This window comes from Sminthopsis crassicaudata, chromosome 2, assembly GCF_048593235.1.
Source record: "Sminthopsis crassicaudata isolate SCR6 chromosome 2, ASM4859323v1, whole genome shotgun sequence".
Classification (NCBI taxonomy): Eukaryota; Metazoa; Chordata; class Mammalia; order Dasyuromorphia; family Dasyuridae; genus Sminthopsis; species Sminthopsis crassicaudata.
The window spans coordinates 293,802,650-293,824,104 of NC_133618.1; the positions used below are offsets into that span (position 1 = coordinate 293,802,650).

The window sequence follows — 21,455 nt, forward strand, 5'->3', positions numbered from 1 at the left end:
TCAGCTTGTCAGGCCTCTCCTAAAATGTGGCATTTCTAACTGGACACAATATCCCTCATAGTCCCCGTGGTAGAACCCTTTCCTTCCATCTAGACCGGTGGTCCTCAAATTTTTAAAATAGGGGGCCAGTTCACTGTCCCTCAGACTGTTGGAGGGCCGGACTATAGTAAAACAAAAGCTCACACTCTGTCTCCGCCCTCAGCCCATTTGCCTGAGGACCGCATAAACTTCCTCAGTGGGCCACATCTGGCCCGCAGGCCAGAGAACCCCTGACCTAGACATTATATATAGGGTTACCTGGCCTAATTAGGCTTTGTGAAGACAACTGCATTGTACATTAAATCCCCAGTTCTTTTTTTGAACAAACTGCTCTTGGAATTCAGCCTGCTTTGTCTGCTTGTTTTTTGGCCTATTTTCAATATCTATTTGTCTTATTTCCAATACTCAGGGGGTGGACTCTACCCTGAAACTCTCATTGGCCATTGAATTATCCTCTCCTGAGTTGGGTCCATCAGCCTAGAACATGACACAAAAGAAAACCTGAGCCAAATCTGTGCTGAATCTGATCCTTAATCAAATATATCTCCAAAACTGGAATGATGGGGACCCTGACCACCGTATTTATCCTGCTGTTATTTATGGACACCACAATGTCAAAGAAATCAGGAGCCCGTGAGTAGAGCAAATGGGAAAAAGCTGCTTTGGTGGAGAGGGCTAGAACACTACCACAGAGGAGTTATGAGAAGGCTAAATTTGGACTTTGGAGAATCTGAGTGTGAATCCCAACTCTGCTACTGCCATTTGTAGGGATGTCACTTAGCCTCTCTAAGCTACATTTCTTTATCTGAAAAGTAGAAGAATTGGAACTATTTGGCCCTTGAGGTGTTTTCCAGTTGAAGAACCTCAGAGTTAGAAAAGGACTCTGTAAATAATCACTGCTTGTTCTGCCTTGGAATATTATGGAGGAAATATATAAGGAGCAGGAGAGCTAAAGAAGAAGAAACAAGTGATGGAAGTAAAAGAAGAAAGAAAGGGAGGGACCTGTTTCTCATAAGCCATTTTGGCAATAGGTCAGTGTCTCCTAGGTCCTGAGGTCTTTCTTTCTTCATCCCCTGGAGAAAGTACAGATAGCAAGCGATTGCTATTGTTCATCCTTTGTTTTCAGAGAGGACTGATGTCTTGAGTTGCACATAAATTGATTAATGCATAAATTAGATTTAAGTAAAGCAGAATTGCACAAACAACAGGTTGCTTAGTCAGGGAAACAGACAGACAAATACACACACTTTAACAAGGCAATAGGAATACCTGCTTCATTGTTCCTGAAGAATTTCCATCATGTTTCTAGACTCTTCATCCACCCTACTCAAACACAGGAAATAAAGGGACAGAAAAATACCATTGCTTGAGACCAGGGACATTAGAGACAGACTAATAATGACATGAGAAGGACTGAGGCCTTTTAGGAGACATAAGGTCTCTTCCAAGGCAGTATAACAGACACAATGTATGCAGTAGGATTTTGTCCTTGAACCTAGAATTTGTGAGAGAGGGAAAATTTGGGCCTATATATCTAATATCAAGTCACCTAGTTTGTCCAGCTATTTATGTCCAGAGTATTTTGGTTATGGAAGTCTGAGGCACAACAGTCCCTGTCTTCAAATAGTTTTCATTTTATTGGAAGAAAAGGAAACAAGAATATATAAACTTGTGTCTCTTGACCTTTACGTGTTTCCACGACATCTTGGTTTCTCATTTCGTATATATGATTGATGATATATGTGAGTGGTTTTGTGAGGGGTCCAAACTCCTGTTTGGCATTTCAGATCTTCCACAACCTAACTCAAGCCTACTTTCCCAGTCTTATTGTACATGACTTTCTTTGACACTCCAGTCTATGCAGCAAAACTGGCTTTCATACTGTTTCTCACACAAAACCCTCCATTTCCCAACTTTATGCCTTTCTTCCAAAGCCTTGTAGATTGGACAAATGCTAAGCAGAAAGCAACATGCTTTTTAAGGTATGAGAGGCTATTGAATCAATATAATTAGTGGAGTATTTTCTCCAATGAGAAGAAAGGAAGCTAGAAGTAAGAAGAGAGAAGAGGAGAGCATTGTAGGAAAGGAATCAACCTTTCAGATCATCAGTATCATCTCCTTTGTAAAATATAAGTAATGATATTGGGATGGCTTACTGTCCAAGGTCTGTTTATTTGTTTTATTTAATAGCATTTTATTTTTTCCAATTATATGTAAAGATAGTTTTCAGTATTCATCTTTATAAGATTTGCAGCTCCAAATTTTTCTCCTTCTCTTTCTTTCCTTCCTTTTCCTTTAGATGGCAAACACTCTAATATAGACTATACATGTACAATCATGTTAAACATATTAAAGCCATTACACAGAGAGACAGGGTAGGGGACCCTAAGTATACAAATTTAATAGAACCCCAAAGTTGAAAACAACTTTAGAGAAAATCTAGTTCAACCTTCTATTTAGAGTAATAATACCCTTTGCACAAGTGGTCATCCTCTGTCTGCTTGTCTAATGAATGAAAAGTTCACTCTCTCAGGAAGCATCCCAGCCCATTTCCAGAGAACTCAAGAGGAAACTCTTCCTTCCTTTTCCAGTTGAAAACTGCTTTCCTATAATTTCAACTAATGACTATACTTCAGGAAGGACATAGAGAAAATCTACTTTTTCATATATTTTTCAAATATTTAAAAATAGCTATCATATCCCTATTCACCTTCTCTCTTACCCTACCTTTATTTCCTTCTCTTCTCAAGAGGATTCCTTCAAGTGGCCTTCTTGTCACAAAGTTCTGAGTATCCTTACCACCTTGGTTAACCTCCTCTGGGACCAATTTGTCACTCTTAAAATCCCAGACATATTACAAATGTGATCAAGGGAGAGAAGAATAATTGGTAACGGGAGGGCCAAAGCTGCTGGACGAAGGTCAGACTGAAAAAAGGGATGCTGTGGGCCCCAGTGACCAGAGCCATTTTCAGTTAGCCCCTCATCCCTTATCCCATCCCTGCCTCTTCTACCCCTTAGTGAACAAGGTCCCTGTTTGGAGTATTAGCACTAATCTGTCTCACTCCAGTTCTTCCTATATTTCTCCCAGGGTGTTACACTCTGACCTACCAAGACACAGCCCTGTCACATCCCGGGCCAGAAGAGTTCAGCTTCACAAACACTGGTTACCTCAATGGCCAAGCCTTCTACCAATATGAAAGCAAAAGCCAGAAAGCAATACCTCTGTCACCGTGGGACAAAGTAGAGGGGATGAATGACTGGGAGAAGGAGAGTCAGCTACAGAAGAGAAGGGAAGATTTTGTCTTAGAGAACATGCAAAACATTACAGACTATTACAATGACGGGAAAGGTGAGTTGGTTCATCAGTGGTAAAAAGACCCTGGGTCTAGGGGCTCACTTCCTAGGAGAGGTTTGAGGGACCAACACTCCTGGCTCCTAAACTGGGGATTTGGTTAACACCACTTTCAGAAAGGTACAAGATAGGAATTTATACCTTTTTTGTGTCATGGATCTCTTTGGCTGAGAGGCAAAGCCTATGGACATCTTTTTAGAATCATGTTTTTAAAAGTGTTAAGTAAAATACATAGGATTACAAGGAAAACCAATTATATTATAGTTTTCAAAATACTAAAACAAAACAAAACAAAAAAACAAGTCCAGGAGTTCCCCAAAGCTAGCGGGAAATCCAGTTGAGAATCCTTGTGCTAGAACTATTGCCTTTCTAGAATTTGCTTCTTGTCTGGAAGCAGCCTTAGCTGCTAAACCTTTCTTAATTAATGGGTCGGAGATCCTCCAGGAGGGAGAGTAAACAAAAATAGTACATTTTGGTGCACTACAGATCCTTGAACATATCTGGGACTGGGATTTTTCCAGCATCCCATATCTTTCAGGGGCGTTTTGGTTGTCAACTTTGTGGTGATAATCTCACAAAGGGATTCTGGAAGTGTCAGTATGATGGACGAGACTTCATCGAGTTCAATACCACTGAGATACCAGCCTGGATCCCCTTGGATCCTGCAGCTGACGTGATCAAGCAAAGGTGGGAGGCAGATCCAGGTGCTGTGTATCGAGCCAAAGCCTATCTGGAGGAAGAGTGTACTGGGACACTACGAACATACCTGGAACTTGGGAAAGCTTATCTGCGCCAGCTAAGTACCTATCTCTCTCATGTTTTTCTACTCACCATATACAGTTCAAGGGAAGAAAACCACCTTAAAGACTAGGAACACCTGAAAACACTTCCAGTAGAATAGCTATGCACGCTCCCAAAATGAAACTATGCCCACTAGCCAACAGTTCTCTCCTCCCCTTTCCACTTACAATAACCAGGAGACAAAGCTGCTTGAAAATGAGGTATGACTTACTCCTGAGCTCTCCTAAGCTCTGTTAGAAATGATTGAAAAATATTCCTAGTCCCTAAAGTGGAAGGCTAGAGTAGGGGTTAAGTCTTAGGGTTGGGGATTTAATCATTAGGACTTGTTGGGAGTATAATTAAAGCTCACATATCAGGCTGTTGCCCATCTGAATTTCCTGCTTATTCATGGCAAGATGTGCCTAAGGGAGCCTCTTCATGATTTGGTTCCCATCAATACAGAGAAACTAATTACTTAAGGATTGTCTGATCTGTTGACACAGCTAGATGTTTTCTTATTGCAGAGAATTTCCCCAGTTTCTCTCTCACACAGAATTACACAGAAGGGTATATTGTTTGAGCATAACTGGTCTGGAATGATCCAACTAGGATATTGAGATTAGAACTAGAATACCATTTAATATGAAAACTCAAAAGCATGGTAGAAATTATCCATTTCAACCTCCTTGTTTACGACTAAAAATGTTGACGGATAGGGAGATTAAGCATTTTAGGGAGACTAAGCAGTACTTCGGCTACCAGTCCTAAACCTGAGACCATGGAGGCAGCAGCCTGTCAGAGGGGAAGAGTAAGGGAGAGTCACCATAAGCATTTATTACATTTCTGCTATAACACTTTCTGTGCAAGACAAAACTAAACAGTCCCTACCACAAGTGAGCACAGATTCTCAGAGAAAGATACGGACACACAGAGGTATGTTTATATATATAGAAAATATATACATAAAGTAACTAGATACAAGGATGACCTTGAAGTACAAGACATTTTGCAGGAAGACATCATGTAGAAGGTCAGAGTAATCTTGAAAGAAACCAGGAATTCTGGGGGTACGGATAAGGAGGAAGGGCATTCCAAGCATGAAATCAGACAATACAAAGATAAGGAGACAAGAGTTGGGAGCAGTGTTGTTCCCGTTTTCTTTATTTCCAAAAAGGACCGACCAATGACAATCCTGACTATAATGTCATGAGGAACAGCAAAAAGGCCAATATAATTAGACTATAAAATATGTGGAAAGCAATTTGCAATAAGGCTAGAGAGGAAGAAATAGGCCGGGTGGTAAAGAGCTTTAAATAACAAATAGAGGCATTTATATTTGATCTGAAGGGGAACAGGGAGCCAAAAGTTTTGTGATTGTGGGATTGCTTCCCAATGAGGGGTGATTTGAAATTTTATTCTCAGGATAGGTGGATCTCTTCTAGAATTTTGTGTCATTGTGGAAAGTCAAGGCAAATCAAGGGAATGTCTCAGAACAGTCCCTAAGTTTTGACTCTGTTGCAATTGTGGGACAGAGTACTCTTTTCTGGAAAGCTTCTATTGCACAATGGGTGAAATACAAGAAAAAACAAGTGGCATCATATGATTAGGGAATAGAGTACAAACTTCAAAGTCAGGAAGACTTACAGGTTCCACCTCTGACTGACTGGTTGAGTCATCTCGGGAAAGTCCCAGAATCTCTCAATGGCTCTGGGCAAATATCTAAGACTATAATATGCAAAAGAGTCACCTACCTGAATTGAGAAAGGGAATTGCCCATGCTAATAAAATCAAAGGTTTAAAGCAAAAAATAAAAGAACCATTAATTATTTGGATTAACTGGATTCCATGAGGTTATTATCAACACTCTCTGTAATCCTCTACACTGGATGAATTATTACATTCTATTGATTTTCTTTCAAATTAATACCTTGGGTACAGTTTCTTCTCTTTCCTAATCACTTGAGATCTAGAAGCAATGGATATCTGAAAGTTATTGGAGGCAGATTTTTGGTTCAATACAAGGAAAAGTTATCTTTAAAATTGTTATTGAGTTGTTTTTCAATCTGGCTGACTCTTTGTGACTGCACTTGGATATATATATATATATATATATATATATTTTTTTTTTTTTTGCAAAGATAACTTTTTTTGGCATTTCCTTCCCCAGCTTATTTTATAGATTAGGAATTGAGGCAGAGTTTAAAGTGACTTGCTCACAGTTGCATAGCTAGTGTCTGAGGCCAGATTTGAACTTATGAAATTTTAATTCATTGTTCCACCATCTTAACAATTAGAAATATTCAAAAGATATAGAGGGTTCTTTATCCCTACAAGTAGAGATTATAAATAACATGTCAATCATAAAGAAGAGATTATTGTCAAGGTATTAGTTGGATCATATCATCCTTTAAGAACTAAGTGTAAAGGTCTATGGGGTTTTATTTTAGGTCTGATGGCTATACACCTATAGTATTATAACTTTCACATCTTGGGGGTTAGAAGTATGGGCCCTGCAATTGGGAAAATCCATGTAAAATTTTTGACCCTCCTTTTGTACTAAAGAAGTTTGAATTATGGTATTAAAAGATAAAATATGTTGATATTATATAATTCTATCTACATGTTTTATTATTTCTGAGTTTCTAAACTTTCTGTGTCATCTGCTGGCTTTTTTGTTTACTCTGTAGCTTCTGCAAAACTCCCCCAAAATTTCCATTTAATTTCTTATGCTAACAAGATATATCAAAAACCATTGTGGGAAAAGTTGCAATGTGGAAGAGATAACTGTAACTGCATTCCAGGAAAGCTTCATTTTCTCTTCCTTTCAAATTTGTCTCGGACATCATTACCCAAATCATGATATTAGAATATCACTTTCAGGGGTAGCTAGGTGGCACAGTGGATAGAGCACCATCCCTGAAGTCAGGAGGACCTGAGTTCAAAAATGACCTCAGACACTTAACACTTCCTGGCTGTGTGACCCTGGGCAAGTCACTTCACTCCAATTGCCTCAGCAAAACAAACAAATAAAAAAGAACACCACTTTCATTACACCTGTTCAAGAACTTACAAATAACTTTTTATCATCTTAAATTCTAACTCCTCTGTTTGGCCTTCAGTACTTTCTATAATATAACTTAATTCTCCAAATTCAATTGCTTAAACTCCATTCATTAAACCTTATTCTTGAGGACTAATCCTCAAACTCTACATTCACTAGTCAAAAAGATATTTTCAAGGTCTTATATTCATTCACAACATAATCACTCTTGCTCTGGGTCTCTATGTCATTTCTCTTACTTGAAATGCCATTTTTCACTCCATTCTTTGACTTTTCTAAATAGCTGCTTTATCTTTCAGGATCCATTTCAAATCCCAAATAACTGATCTAGGAATTCAACTAATCCCATTAAACCTTTCCTTTTCTGAAGTCCTTTTCATTTTTACTACACAAGTTAGCCATAGTCTTCTGATTGTTTCTTGAATGTGACTGATCAAATCTTTTACTTTCCCATATTCACTGTAGTGCCCAGAAGAGTATTGGGGAGAATCAATTAATGTCTGCACATTCATTGATAATAAACTTTAGGAAGATGGAATAAAGGTGGATTGGTGCAGAAAAAAAGACAGATAGAGAATATTCTCTGCGGTATATTTTCATTGAAAGCAATGAATTAGCTTAGAAAACAATGAATTAGTTTAGAAAGCAATTAGAATTAGTATAGAGAGTTGGTGTGGAAAGGAGTAAAAAAGAATTTTGAGATGGGACAACACTTGGAGGCTGTTAGGTGGTGGTGGGACATTGATGAAGAAGCTGAGAAATTGGAATCACATGTGGTGAGCAGTGAAGAATCACAGTGGACTTCATGGAAGGGGTGACAGACTTGAAGAAAAAGAGCAGTAGAACTTTAGAAGAGTGGGCAGCCTGGAGAAGAGAGGCAATGCTCTTTCCTCAGATAAGGAAGGAAGGATCTCCTTCCTCCATTCTTTATTTACCTTTAAGTCCCAACTAAAATCCCATCTTCTATAGGAAGCTTTCTCCAGCTTCTCTTAATTCCACATGCTTCCTTTCCCTCTTTTAATTATTTCCTATTAGTTTACTATGTACATATTTACATGCAGGTTATCTCCCCCAATATCTTGTAAGATCCTTCAGAGTAGGAACTGTTTTTTGCCTATTATTGTATCCCTAATTCTTAGCACAATTTTCTTATACAGTAATAATTTAATTGGTAGGGCTGAGATTTTAGAAGATTCATGATAATTCTTTTAATGGGTCTAGGAAGAAATGTAGGAGTGTTGAATAAGTGGGTAAGGTAGAGTTAAAATTCTACTATTCATGCTGCCTGTTCTATTCTTTTATAGTTCCCCCCAAGGTGAATCTCAGTCATTATTCAGCCCCTGGAGGAAACTTGGTTTTGGAGTGCCTGGCCTATGACTTTTATCCAAGAGAAATTGAATTGCATTGGCTTCAGGATGGAAAAATCCGGAAGAAAGAAGTTGGACAAACCCAGATCATTGGAAATGGCCCTTATCAGGTCTCGATAACCGTTAATGTACCTTTGCCAAAGAAAAAGAGTTATTCCTGTCGTGTGGTTCATGAAAGCTTGCCTGAGGCCTTTATTGTGGCCTGGGATGAGGAATAAGAAAGTCAGAGATTGACAGGGCCTTACAGATTCAGTCCTATCACTCTATCAACCACGATGGGAGAGAGAAGCTAGAAAGACCTTAATCACAACCCCTCCCACATCACCATCACTTCATTCAACAGTTTGGAGGTCTGGAAAAGAGAATTAAATATACCTAGGCTCTCCCTGTCAAAACTTACAATAGGAGACAAACAACATCAAGATGAAGAAATAAAGATCAGTGTATAACAAAGTAAAATTGTGTAAATCAGTTTTGAGGGGAAGTCCTGGACTGTGGTTTCATTTTATCTCAGTGAGGAAACTTCCCCCAACAATATAACTTATTGAAATTAAATTTAATACTTAAGATGACTCAGTGGGGCAGGCAGGAGTTAAGTAAGTTGCCCAAAAGTCACAGTTTATGGTAAGGGCAGAACCTTCAACCCAGGTCTTCTTGACACTAAGTCCAACTCTGTGTTGTCAAATGCACATTTCTCAATAAATACATAATATACATATGATAAACATAAATACACACATGCATACACACATTTATATTGTGGTTAATTGGAATGTGAGGGAAGAATGTAGGATTACTATGGTAGGCAACAATGGGCTGAAGGCAGTTTAAAGAATCCCAATTGCATATATCCCATAGCTGGGAAAGCTTGTTTAGATTGTTCAGAGTTCTTTCTCCTCACATTATTATTATGGTCCTTAGATAAATTGCTTTTGCTCATTTTACTCTACATCAGTGCCATATTTCACCAAATTCATTGGTATTCAGTGTTTCATAAGCCAAATTCCATTATAATAATAGATCACCATTTGTTTAGTTATTCCCCAATTAATAAGCAGGTATTTGTGCTCTATCTTTTTTTTTTGGGGGGGGGGAAGGATTGTTTGTTTAGTTTTATTTTATGTGTTTTGTTTTTACATTGCAAATACTTGATGATTATTTCCATGTTGTGAGAACAAAACATTTAAGTAAAATAATAATATAATGGCTCTGAAAGTACATGCGATATATCACAGCTATAGCATCTCCCCCATTCATTACAAGCTAGTACAAGCGTTTTGTACACAGGACATTTTCCTCTTTCTTTGACAGACCTAGCAATGGCATATCTGGGTTGAAAGGAATATACTATTTATTAATTTTAATGTGTAATTCCAAATTACTTTACAGAATGATTATATACCCATTCACAAGCTCATAGCTTGTCCTCCCATAGCCCCTTTAATATTTATAATTTTTTGTCATTTTTGTCACTCTGATGAGTCTGAGATACAATCAGAGAATGGCTCTAATTTGCATTTTTCAAATAAGGTATAATTTGGAACACTTTTAAAAATATGGCTATAGATAGCTAAGTTTCTTCTCTTGAGAACTGCTGAACAATCTTAAAACTTTGACCAAAGCAGTAAAATTATGATTTCAAAAGACTGATAAAATGCACATTTCACTGCTTGATAGAGAGGTCATAGACCAGACATACTTAATCAGATATGCATTCTCAGAAATGGCAAATTTATTAATTTGTCTTGCTTACTGAAACATTTTTGTTACAAGGGAGGAATTCTACCTGTTTTTTTGGGAGGAGGATGGGTTAATGGGTAGTAAAACATTAAAAGGAAGATTATTAATAAAAGCTTAAAATTATTAGAAAAGGGATACATATTTACATATACATATATAAAATTTCTTTTTAAAACTATATATAAATTCATAGTTTTTTATATAACCCACTTCCTTGTTCCTTGTATGTTAAAATATTTATGTTTTTAAATTCACAATTTAAAAAATATTTCAGAAATGATAATTGTCTTTCCACAGCCCTTTTGTGTACTTTTAAAAAAGACTACTGAGTATCTCAAACTCAACATATTCAAAACTCTTATTTGTTATGTTTTCCCCAAAATTCTTATCACTAATTTCACTGTTTCTGTAGATCCTTTAAGTCACTCAGAATTAAAATCCTTGTCTCTGAATCAATCTCAAAATTTTCCTTATAACCCAATTAATAGTCATGTCATGTTTTTCCACATTTCTCCATAAATATATATGCTATGCTAGCAGATTTCATTATTTCTTGCCTGGATTATTATATCTTCTTAATTCATATCTCTGCATCATCCCTTTTCAAAATATATTTATCATACCTCTCAAAATGGCATTCCTAAGTCAAAGTCATATGTTATCACTGCTAAAAATAAAGAAATAAAGACTTAAAAAAAAAGTCTAGTGCATGTTAGATAAATAGTACACAGGGAGCATTTGTTCTTCTTGGTATGTATATGGAGCCTGTTTAGATATTATATGCTTGGTTTTGGTCTCCCAGGTAGAACTCTGGGGCAAAAAATTTTCTGGCCATATATGATGAAAGGGCTTGTTCTATGTAATGAGTAAATATTTTCTAATTGGTTGTGGAGTTGAAAGAATTTTAACTCAGAGATTGCAGAGCTGAAACTGAGTGAGTATACAATTGAGGCTGCTCAAAATCAAGGAAGTTCTTTTTCTCTCTAGCTGTGATGATGCACAACAAATCTGGTCCCAAAAGTCATGTGATCATGTGGGGAAGATGTAGCATCTTTGTTTCCCTTGGTTAAGATATCTATGAATATATGACCACTCTTCTGTTTTGTGATTAGTCTTTATTCTTTCCTGATCTCAGACCAAAAAAAGTATTCTAAAATGGTAACCTTCTGAGTCTGGATGAGCCAGAAGTCCCATTAGCAGCTGTACCTGAATTGTAGCAGCAGCAGTAGATTTTAGAATAGTAGCTTGATGACAGTGAATGAGGTTGTAGAAGACAAAAAGACAGTCATAAAGACATCAATAACTTCAGTGATTATGACCCTTTTAAGCGTCACAGAAAAAATTTGCTAGTTCTGAATTTCACAAGGCTTTGAAACTCAGGGTCAAGTGGAGAGATATATCCAAATGAAACTTCATGAGGACATTATACATGAAGAAAAAGACATCTAGCAATAAAAAAATATGAGAATTCTTTTTGACATAAGTGTTTTCTATTTATGTGCTTCCTGACTCTGAGACCAATTTTCTATTACTTACTAAACATGGATTTTCAATAGAGGCATTACTAAAAATTCATTATCAACGGGTTGTGGCTAACTAGAATATGAGGTATGTAATCATACTGATCAACTAGGAAAATGTTCTGAAAAGAGTAGGATTCCAGAGGTTTTAGGAATAATAGAATAAATATGTCACAGGAGGGGAAATAGAAGATGATATGCCCTGTGGGACATGGATAATATGGAATGCCTTACTCTTGTTCATCACAATCCTGAGATGAATAAATTGTGATATAAAAAAGGATGAAAAGTGCTAAGATTGATAGGAGATAGAATAGTGGGTGAGGTGGATTTAAAAAACACATGACTAAGGACAGGATGGAAAGAAAGAACAAAAGTATATGTAGGGGAGAAAATAGGATGGAGGGAAATAGAGATCTGGTAATCATAACTATGAATGTGAATGGGATGAATTCTCCCATAAAATGGAAGCAAATAGCAGAGTGGATTAAAAAAACTTTGTTGTTTACAAGAAACACATTTGATACAGATAGACACAGAGTAAAGGTAAAAGACTGGAATAGAATTTATTATTCTTCAGCTGAAGGAAATAAAACAGGGGGTAGAATTCGATCTAGGATAAAGCAAAAATTTTAAAAAATCTTATTAAAAAAGATAAAGAAGGAAAGTACATCTTAATAATCAAGAGTACCGTAAATAATGAAGTAACAATACTAAATATGTATGCACTAAGTGGTAGAGCAGACAAAATCTTAAAGAAGATTTTAAGCTAGTTACAAGAAGAAATAGATAGCAAAACTATTCTGGTGGGGGACCTCAACCTTTCTCTTTCAGAATTAGACAACTCTAATCACAAAATAAATAAGAAACAAATTAGGAAAGTTAATAGGATCCTAGAAAACCTAGATATGATAGATCTCTGGAGAAAATTGGTCAGTGACAGAAAGGAATACACCTTTTTTTTGGCAGTATATGGCACCTATACAAAAATTGACCATCTATTAGGGTACAAAAATCTCACAATCAAATACAGAAAGGCAGATATAGTAAATGTTTCCTTTTCAGATCACAATGCAATAAAAAATTATATTCAATAAAGGACCAGGGAAAGATAGACTAAAAACCAATCGAAAATTAAATAATCTAATTCTAAAGAATGAGTGGGTCAAACAACAAATGGCAAAAACAATCCATAATTTCTGACAAAAAATGAGACAACATATCAAAACCTATGGGATACAGACAAAGAAGTTCAGAGGAGAATTTTTATATCTCTAGATAGCTACATGAATAAAATAGAGAAAGAGGAGATCAATGAATTAGGCATGCAACTAAAAAGATTAGAAAAAGAACAAATTAATCCCCCAATTAAATACCATATTAGAAATTCTGAAACTCAAAAGAGAGATTAATAAAATAGTAACTAAGAAAACCATTGAACTAATCAATTAATCAATAAAACTAAGAGTTGGTAACAAAATAGATAAATCTTTGGTTAATTTGATCATAAGAAGGAAAGAAAAAAACCAAATCACCACCATCAAAAATGAAAAGGATGAACTTACCACCAATGAAAAAGAAATTAAAGTAATAATTAGGAGCTATTTTGTCCAACTGTATGGCAGCGTCTGACAATCTAATTGAAATGGATATTTACAAAAATATAAATTGCCCAGGTTAACAGAAGAGAAAATAAATTACTTAAATAGTCCCATTTAAAAAAAGAAAAGAAAAGGAAAGGAAAAAGAAAAGGAAAAGGAAAGGAAAGGAAAGGAAAGGAAAGGAAAGGACAAGTAATTAATGAACTCCTTTTAAAAAATCTCTATAGTCAGATGGATTCACAAGTGAATTTTATAAAATATTTAAAGAACAATTAATTCTAATACTATGTAAACTATTTGCAAAAATAAGTAAGGACTATTAGGTAAGTAATAGGTAGTACTGCCACATTCCTTCTATGACTGATACCTAAACCAGGAAGAGCCAAAACAAGAAAGAAAATTACAAATTTCCCTAATGAATATTGATGCAAAAATTTTAAATAAAATATTAGCAAAGAGGTTACAGCAACTTATCAGCAGAATGATACACTATGACCAAACGGGACTTATAGGAATGTAGGACTGGATCAGTATCAGAAAAACTATTACTATAATTGACCATATTAATAACAAAACCAACAGAAATCATATGATAATCTAAATAGATGCAAAAAAAAAGATTTTTGACAAAAAAGTACTCATTTCTATTAAAAAAAAAACAGTAGAGAGCATAGGGATAAAGAGAGCTTTCCTTAAAATATTTATCTAAAATCTACAGCAAGGATTATTTGTAATGGAGAAAAACTGGGGATGCATTCCCAGTAAGATCAGGTGTGAAACACTCATTATTACCACTATTGTTCAACATTGTATTAGAAATGTTGGCTTTAGCAATAAGAAAATAAAATAAATTAAAGGAATTAGAATAGGCAATGAGAAAATAAAACTATTGCTCTTTGCAGATGACATGATAATATACTTACAGAATTCTAGAAAATCACCCCCAAATCTACTCAAAACAATTTACAGTTTTAGCAACGTTGCAGAATATAAAGTAAACCTACACAAATCATCAGCATTTCTATATATTATTGATAAAACCCATAAGAAAGAAATAGAGAAATTCCATTTAAAATTATCGTAGACAAAATAAAATACTTGGGAGTCTATCGGTCCTAGACAAACTCAAGAACTATATGGACAAAATTACAAAACACTTCTCACAGAAATAAAGTCAGATCTAAACAATTGGGAAAATGAATTGTTCATAGCTAGACTGAGCTAATATAATAAAAATGACAATTCTACCTACACTGGTCTACTTGTTCAATGTCATATGATCAAATTGCTAAAACATTTCATAGAACTAAAAAAATAATAACAAAATTCATCTAGAAGAACAAAAGGTCAAGAATATCAAGGGAATTAATGAAAAAAAAATACAAAGTATGCTTAGTTGTACTAAACCTAAAACTATATTATAACATAGCAGTTATCAAAACCATTTGTTACAGGCTAAGAAATAGAGTGGTGGATCAGTGGAATGGATTAGATAGATATGACACAATAATCAAGGTCTATAGCAAACTAGTATTTGATAAACCCCTAAACTCCAACTTCTGGAATAAGAACTCAATATTTGAGAAAAATTGCTGGGAAAACTTTAAAATAATATGTCAGAAACTTGGCATAAACCTACATCTCATACCCAATACCAAAATAAGGTCAAAATGGATACATGATTTAGGCATAAAGAATGATACCATATCAGAACTTTGGAGAAGGGAGAATTTATGACCAAAGAAGGACTAGAAAATATGAAAGGTAAAATGGACAACTTTGATTACATTAAATTAAAAAGTTTCTGCACAAACAAAACCAACAGTAACAAGATTAAAAGGGAAATGCAGAGTTGGGAAAAAATCTTTACAGCCAGTATTTCTGATAAAGGTCTTATTTCTAAAATATATAAAGAATTGTCAAATTTATAATACAAGTCATTCCTCAATTGATAAGTGATCAAAGAATACATACAATTGTCAGATGAAGGAATTGAAGGTATTTCTAGTCATATGAAAAGGTGCACTAAATCACTATTGATCAGAGAAATGCAAATTAAGACAACTCTGAAGTACCACTACCCACCTCTCAGATTGGCTAAGATGACAGAAAATGATAATGGTAAATGTTTGAAGAGATGTGGAAAAACTGGGACATTAATATATTGTTGGTGGAGTTGTGAAATGATCCAACCATTCTGGAGAGCAATCGGGAACTATATCCAAAGAGCTACAAAACTGTGCATACCCTTTGCCAGCAGTGCCATTACTGGGGTCTGTATTCCTAAGGAAATCATAAAGGAGGGGAAAAGAAAAAATAACGAATAAACTGATTTTAGAAAGGCCTGGAAAGATTTTCATGAACTGATGCTGAGTGAAATAAACAGAACTAGGAATACATTGTGCGTAATAACTGCAAGAATGTGTGATGAACAATTGTGAAAGACTTGGTTCTTCTCAGTAGTTCAGTGATCCAAGGAAATCCCAAAAGATTTTGGACAGAAAATGCCATCTTCATTTAAAAAAAAGAACTAACGAAACTGAATGTAAATCAACACATGCTTTGTTCACTTCTTTTTTCTGTTGTTTTTTTTTTTTTTGTTTGTTTGTTTTTTTTTTTTTAAATCTCTGCAATGGTTTTTCCCTTTTGCTCTGATTTTTTCTCTCCCAACATGATTCATAAAGCAATGTGTGTTAAAAAAAATAAACTTTTTTTTTAAATGCTGAGATTCCTCTCCTTTCTGGCTACATATCCTCACCCTCACTCAGGTCTTCTTTATTTCTCACCCAGACTATTGAAATAACCTTTTCTTGGTTTCCCTGCCCCAGCTTTCTCTTTATTCCAGAGCATCATATGCTTAGTGGCCAAAGTGATTTTTCTAATGTATAGGTTTATCCAGTATACTCCCCTTTCTAAATGTGGTGCAATGGCTCCCCAGTGCCTACAGAATGAAACATAAAGATCTCTGCTTGACTTTAAACCTCTTTGCAATCTATTCCCTTCCTACAATTCCATTCTTCTTCACATTTAACTTCCTTCCATATACTCTGATCCAGCTACACACATAATCCTCCACTATCCCAATTCCTAGTCCTTTCACTATCTAATTCTGTTATATTCTTAGCCTTTAGCATACTGTTTTTATTGCTGTTAATTAATTTTTCTCCTCCTCTCTGACTCTCCATGGTGCTATTTGGGGCTTTCTTTGCAAAAATACTGGAGTGGTTTGCCATTTCCAACAGAGTTAAGAGGCTTAAGGGTCACAAAGCCAGAATCTGAGACCTGATTTGCATTCTGACAAATGAGTTTTCCTGATACCTGGCCCAGCACTCTATCCATTGTACCACCTTGCTGCCCCTGGTATAATGCCTGGTTATGAATTAAACATTTAATATATGGTTTTCAATTGAATAACTGAGAGATTGGAAGAACAAGAGAATGCTTCCCAAAAAATCCTCCCCTCTGAAAATTTTTACATTTCTTTATTGTTAAGTTTTCATCCTCCTCTATGATATCATATTCATGACAGGAGGCAGAGAAACCAGACTACTGTATAAAGCACAATAGACAAAAAGACACAAGAAGGGACAATTTTCAACAAGACTTTTGTTCTTTCTCTTGGTTCTTTTCCTACATATATGATCCCTGATGCTCATTCTCCTTTACTGCTTTAACACTCATGTGTATCCATACCCCAATTCAGGGTTGTCCTCTAATCAAAATTTATTCTTGGACTCTCATCTTTTCTCCCTCAAAGTGGTCTCATCAACTCCCAAGGATTTAACCCTCATCAGCATACAGATAACTGCCAGATTTATATTTCCAGGCTTAATCTTTCTCCTGAACTCCATTCAGTTCAGGCAGTCAGAATATCAGAGGATATTCTTTGCCAAACCATACTCCTCATAAGCATATGCCCCAATTAAGGACAAAGATAGAAGGAAAAAATCCTCCAAATAAATCATCATCATTTCTATATAATACCAACAAAGTCCACCAGCAAGAGATAGAAAAATTCCATTTAAAATAACTGTAGACTATATAAAATATTTGGGAGTCTGACTGCTGAGACAAACCCAAGAGCCATATGAACACAATTATAATACACTTTTCATACAAATAAAGTGAGATCTACCAATGGGAAAATATTAATTTCTCATGATCAGATTAAGTCAATATAATAAAAATGATCATTCTACCTAAATTATTCAGTGCCACACCAAACTACCAAAAATTATTTTATAAAGCTAGAAAAAAGAGAAATAAAATTCATCTGGAAGAACAAAAGATCAAGGATATCAAGAGAATCAATTAAAAAAAAGTGAAGAAAGGTAGTTTAGTCATCCCAGATCTCAAATTGTATTGATAAGTGGGAATTATCAAAACAATTTGGTACAGGCTAAGAAATAGAGAGATCAATGGAATAGGTACACATTATATCATAGTAAGACACCATAACAACCTAGTACATGATTTAAAAAACAACAATAACAACAAAAAGCATCCAAACTTTTGGAACAAAAACTCATTATTTGACAAAAACCGCTGGACAAATTGGAAAACAGTGTAGTAGAAACTAGACATAGATTTCACACCATATACCAAGATAAGGATAAAATGGGTACATGATTTACACATAAAGAGTGATACCATAAACTAATTAGGAAAGCATGGAATAGTTTGTTAGAAAAGGTAAGAATTCAGGACCAAAGAAAATATAGAGACATCATAAAACATTAAATAGATAATTTTGATTATATAAAATTAAATAGGTTTTATACAAACAAAACCAATGCAATCAAAATTTTTAAAAAAGCAGAAAACTGAGGGAGGGGAATGAATTTGCAATAAGTATCTCTGATAAAGACCTCATCACACCTTTGAGATTGGCTAATATGCTATAAAACCCAACAAAACATAGGCATAGAGGGACTTTTAAAAATATCATAAGCAGCATTTATTTAAAACCAAAACTAAGAATCATTTTCAATACAGATACAATAGAACATCCTCCAATTGATAAAAGAGGGAAGCAAGGATACCCACTCTTCCCACTATAATTTGATATAGTTCTAGAGATGCTAGGAACCAAGAAGACAAGAGAAATAAAGGAATAAAGAGATAAAGAGGAGATAAAACTGTTGGCTGATGATAGAATGGTTTATTTGGAAAATTGTAGGAAATCAGCAAAGATACATTCAAAAAAAAAAACCCTCAGCATTTCTACATCATACTAACAAAACACAAGAAACAGTAATAAAAAGAGAAATTCCAATTCAAATAACTACAAAATACATAAAATATTTTGAGATCAATTTCCCAAGGCATACAAAAGACTTATATAGATTCAATTATGAAGTGGTTTTTATAGAAATAAAGAATAACAAAGATCAGTGTAGGAATATTAAGTGTTCAAGACCAGGTCATACTAATATAATAAAAATGACAGTACTACTAAAATTAATTTATATCTTTAATGCTATATCAATTCAATTATCAAAAAAGATACTTTACAAAATTTGATAAAATAAATACAAAATATCTAGAATGTCAAGGGGAAATGATAAGAAGAAATAAGGACAAAACAGGAATAGCACTTCCAGACCCAAAACTATATTATAAAACAACAATCATAAAAACCATCTGGTATAGGCTAAGGAATAGAAATCTAGATCAATGAAACAAATTAGACAAGGAAGATTTATCAACAATTAAATTCGATAATCTATTGTTTTATAAAGTGGAAAATATAAAGTCCTTAGAAAAAAGTCTATATGATAAAAACTTTAGGTTAAAATAAAAAGCAGTTTAGCAGACATAAGGCTTAGACAAATACTTTACACTAAATTCTACAATACATTCTAAGTATATGTACAGTTTTAATGTTAAAGATTATACTATAAAAAATTAGAAGACAAATAGATCAAATAATTCACCCAACTATGGATAGGAAATATTATCTATTTTCTTATTTTCTTTCTTTTTTGCAAGGCAATTTGGGGTAAGTGATTTGCCCAGGGACACACAGCTTTAAGTGGTAAGTGTCTAACAACAGATTTGAATTCAGATCTTTCTGACTCAAGGGCTGGTGCTCTTCCCACTATACCATCTAGCTGATCCTAGGAGATATTTTCTTAACCAGATAAAAAAAATAGCAGCAGTTACAGAGATAACGCTGATAAAATGAAACTGAAAAGCTGCACAGCAAAAAAAAAAAAAAAAAATTAATACAGATGGATAAGAGGGAAAAATAGTTGAAAGGAAAAAAAACTTTATATTTGTATTCTCTGATGTGGGATTGGTAACCAAGATATATAAATGATATACACATATGTACATATATGTATATATGTGTGTATAAATAACTAATAACCATATAGTCAAAGAATATAGATGAACATTTCTCAGAAGAATTTCAAAGTATTAAATAAAATAAAATATGCTCCAAATTCTGAATAACTAGAGAATTAAAAAACAAGTCTTAATTTTCACATTACAACTTGCAAATTGACAAAAAACAAAAAAACAACAAAAAAAACAAAACAAAACCCAAAACATTAAAATGGCAACAGTAAATGTTGGAGAGGTTGTAAAAGCATAGGCACAGTAATATATTATTGGTGGAACTGTGAAATTGGACAATTCCTTTGAACAGCCATCTAAAATACAATTAAAGTGACTAAAACGTCTAAATCCTTGAACAGATAATTTTCAGATGAAGAAATTAAAACCATTTCTGGTCATATGAAAAAAAATGCTTTAAATCACTATTGATTAGAGAAATGTAAATCAAGACAACTCTGAAGTACCATTTCACATCTCTCAGATGAGCTAAGATGACAGAAAAAGATAATGATGAATTTTGGAGGAGATGTGGGAAAACTGGAACACTAATACATTGTTGGTAGAGTTATGAACTGATCCAAGTATTCTGGAGAGCAATTTGAAACTATGCCCAAAGGGCTATCAAACTGTGCACACCCTTTGATCCATCAATGTCTCTACTGGGCTTATATCCCAAGGAGATCTTAAAGGAGGGAAAAGGACCTACATGTGCAAAAATGTTTGTGGCAGCCCTTTTTGTAGTGGTAAGGAACATCCACTTGAGTGGATATCCATCAATTGAAAAATGGCTGAATAAGTTATAGTGTGTGAATGTAATGGAATATTACTATTTCATAAGAAATAATGAGCAGGATGACTTCAGAAAGGCTTGGAAAGACTTACATGAATTGATGCTAAGTGAAATGAGTAGAACTAAGAGAATATTGTACAAAGAAACAGAAAGATTATGTGATGATCATCTCTGATAGACTTGGCTACTTTCAACAATGAGTTGATTCAGGCCAATTCCAATAGATTTGTAATGGAACGAGCCATTCACATCCAGAGAGAGGACTATGGGGACTGAATGCTTAGGGGAAGGGCAAGTGAGAAGGAAGGAAGAAAAATTTGGAACACAAGGTTTTGCAGGGGTGAATGTTGAAAACTATCTTTGAATTTATTTTGAAAAATAAAAAGCTATTATTATAAAAAAAAAGTCTATACCCTTTGAACCAGAGATTCTATATGCCCTAAAGAAGCCATCAATAATAAGAAAATCCTCAAATTTTCTAACATACACCTTTTTAAACTGTAGGTCATGACTCCATTTGGAATGTATAATTAAATGTGGGGATCATGAAGTTATGATTAATTATCAGTAAATGTTTATATTCTAATTTTATATATCTATATATCTGGAGTTATATAAAAATTTCTTGGGAAAAAAGGGGTCACAAGTAGAAAAAGTTTAAGAAGTTTTGCTCTAAAGCATTCAAGCCCTAGAACTGTATCTACAATGCCAATTATAGTTTATAATTTTAGACTGTTTTCTAAAGTGTTTTTTTTTTGTTTGTTTGTTTGTTTTGTTTTTTTAAGAAAAGGGAGGATTAGCAGGATGAATACAGAGAGACTTGGAGAAACTTACATGAACCCATGCTAAGTGAAATGAGC

At 34.6% G+C, this 21,455-nt stretch overlaps 2 protein-coding genes across 4 annotated transcripts in view; one reads left to right on the top strand and one right to left on the bottom strand.

The window, feature by feature from the left end:
- KCNK13 (potassium two pore domain channel subfamily K member 13) overlaps nt 1-21,455 on the bottom strand; it is a 148,434-nt gene that overhangs the window by 36,825 nt on the left and 90,154 nt on the right. The gene's annotated exons all lie outside the window — the stretch shown is intronic.
- Nucleotides 520-10,788, top strand: LOC141556148 (zinc-alpha-2-glycoprotein-like). The gene is made up of 4 exons (XM_074289742.1): nt 520-672; nt 3,128-3,388; nt 3,913-4,191; nt 8,537-10,788. The coding sequence occupies exons 1-4, from the start codon at nt 597-599 to the stop codon at nt 8,815-8,817; spliced, it is 897 nt and encodes a 298-aa protein (XP_074145843.1). The 5' UTR covers nt 520-596; the 3' UTR covers nt 8,818-10,788.

Bases quoted from the DNA above. Each gene is read 5' to 3' on its own strand.
- LOC141556148 (XM_074289742.1), top strand. From the start codon at position 597: ATGATGGGGACCCTGACCACCGTATTTATCCTGCTGTTATTTATGGAC. The intron at 673-3,127 runs GTGAGTAGAGCA...TATTTCTCCCAG, and splicing joins GTCAAAGAAATCAGGAGCCC to GGTGTTACACTCTGACCTAC. The intron at 4,192-8,536 runs GTACCTATCTCT...ATTCTTTTATAG, and splicing joins AGCTTATCTGCGCCAGCTAA to TTCCCCCCAAGGTGAATCTC.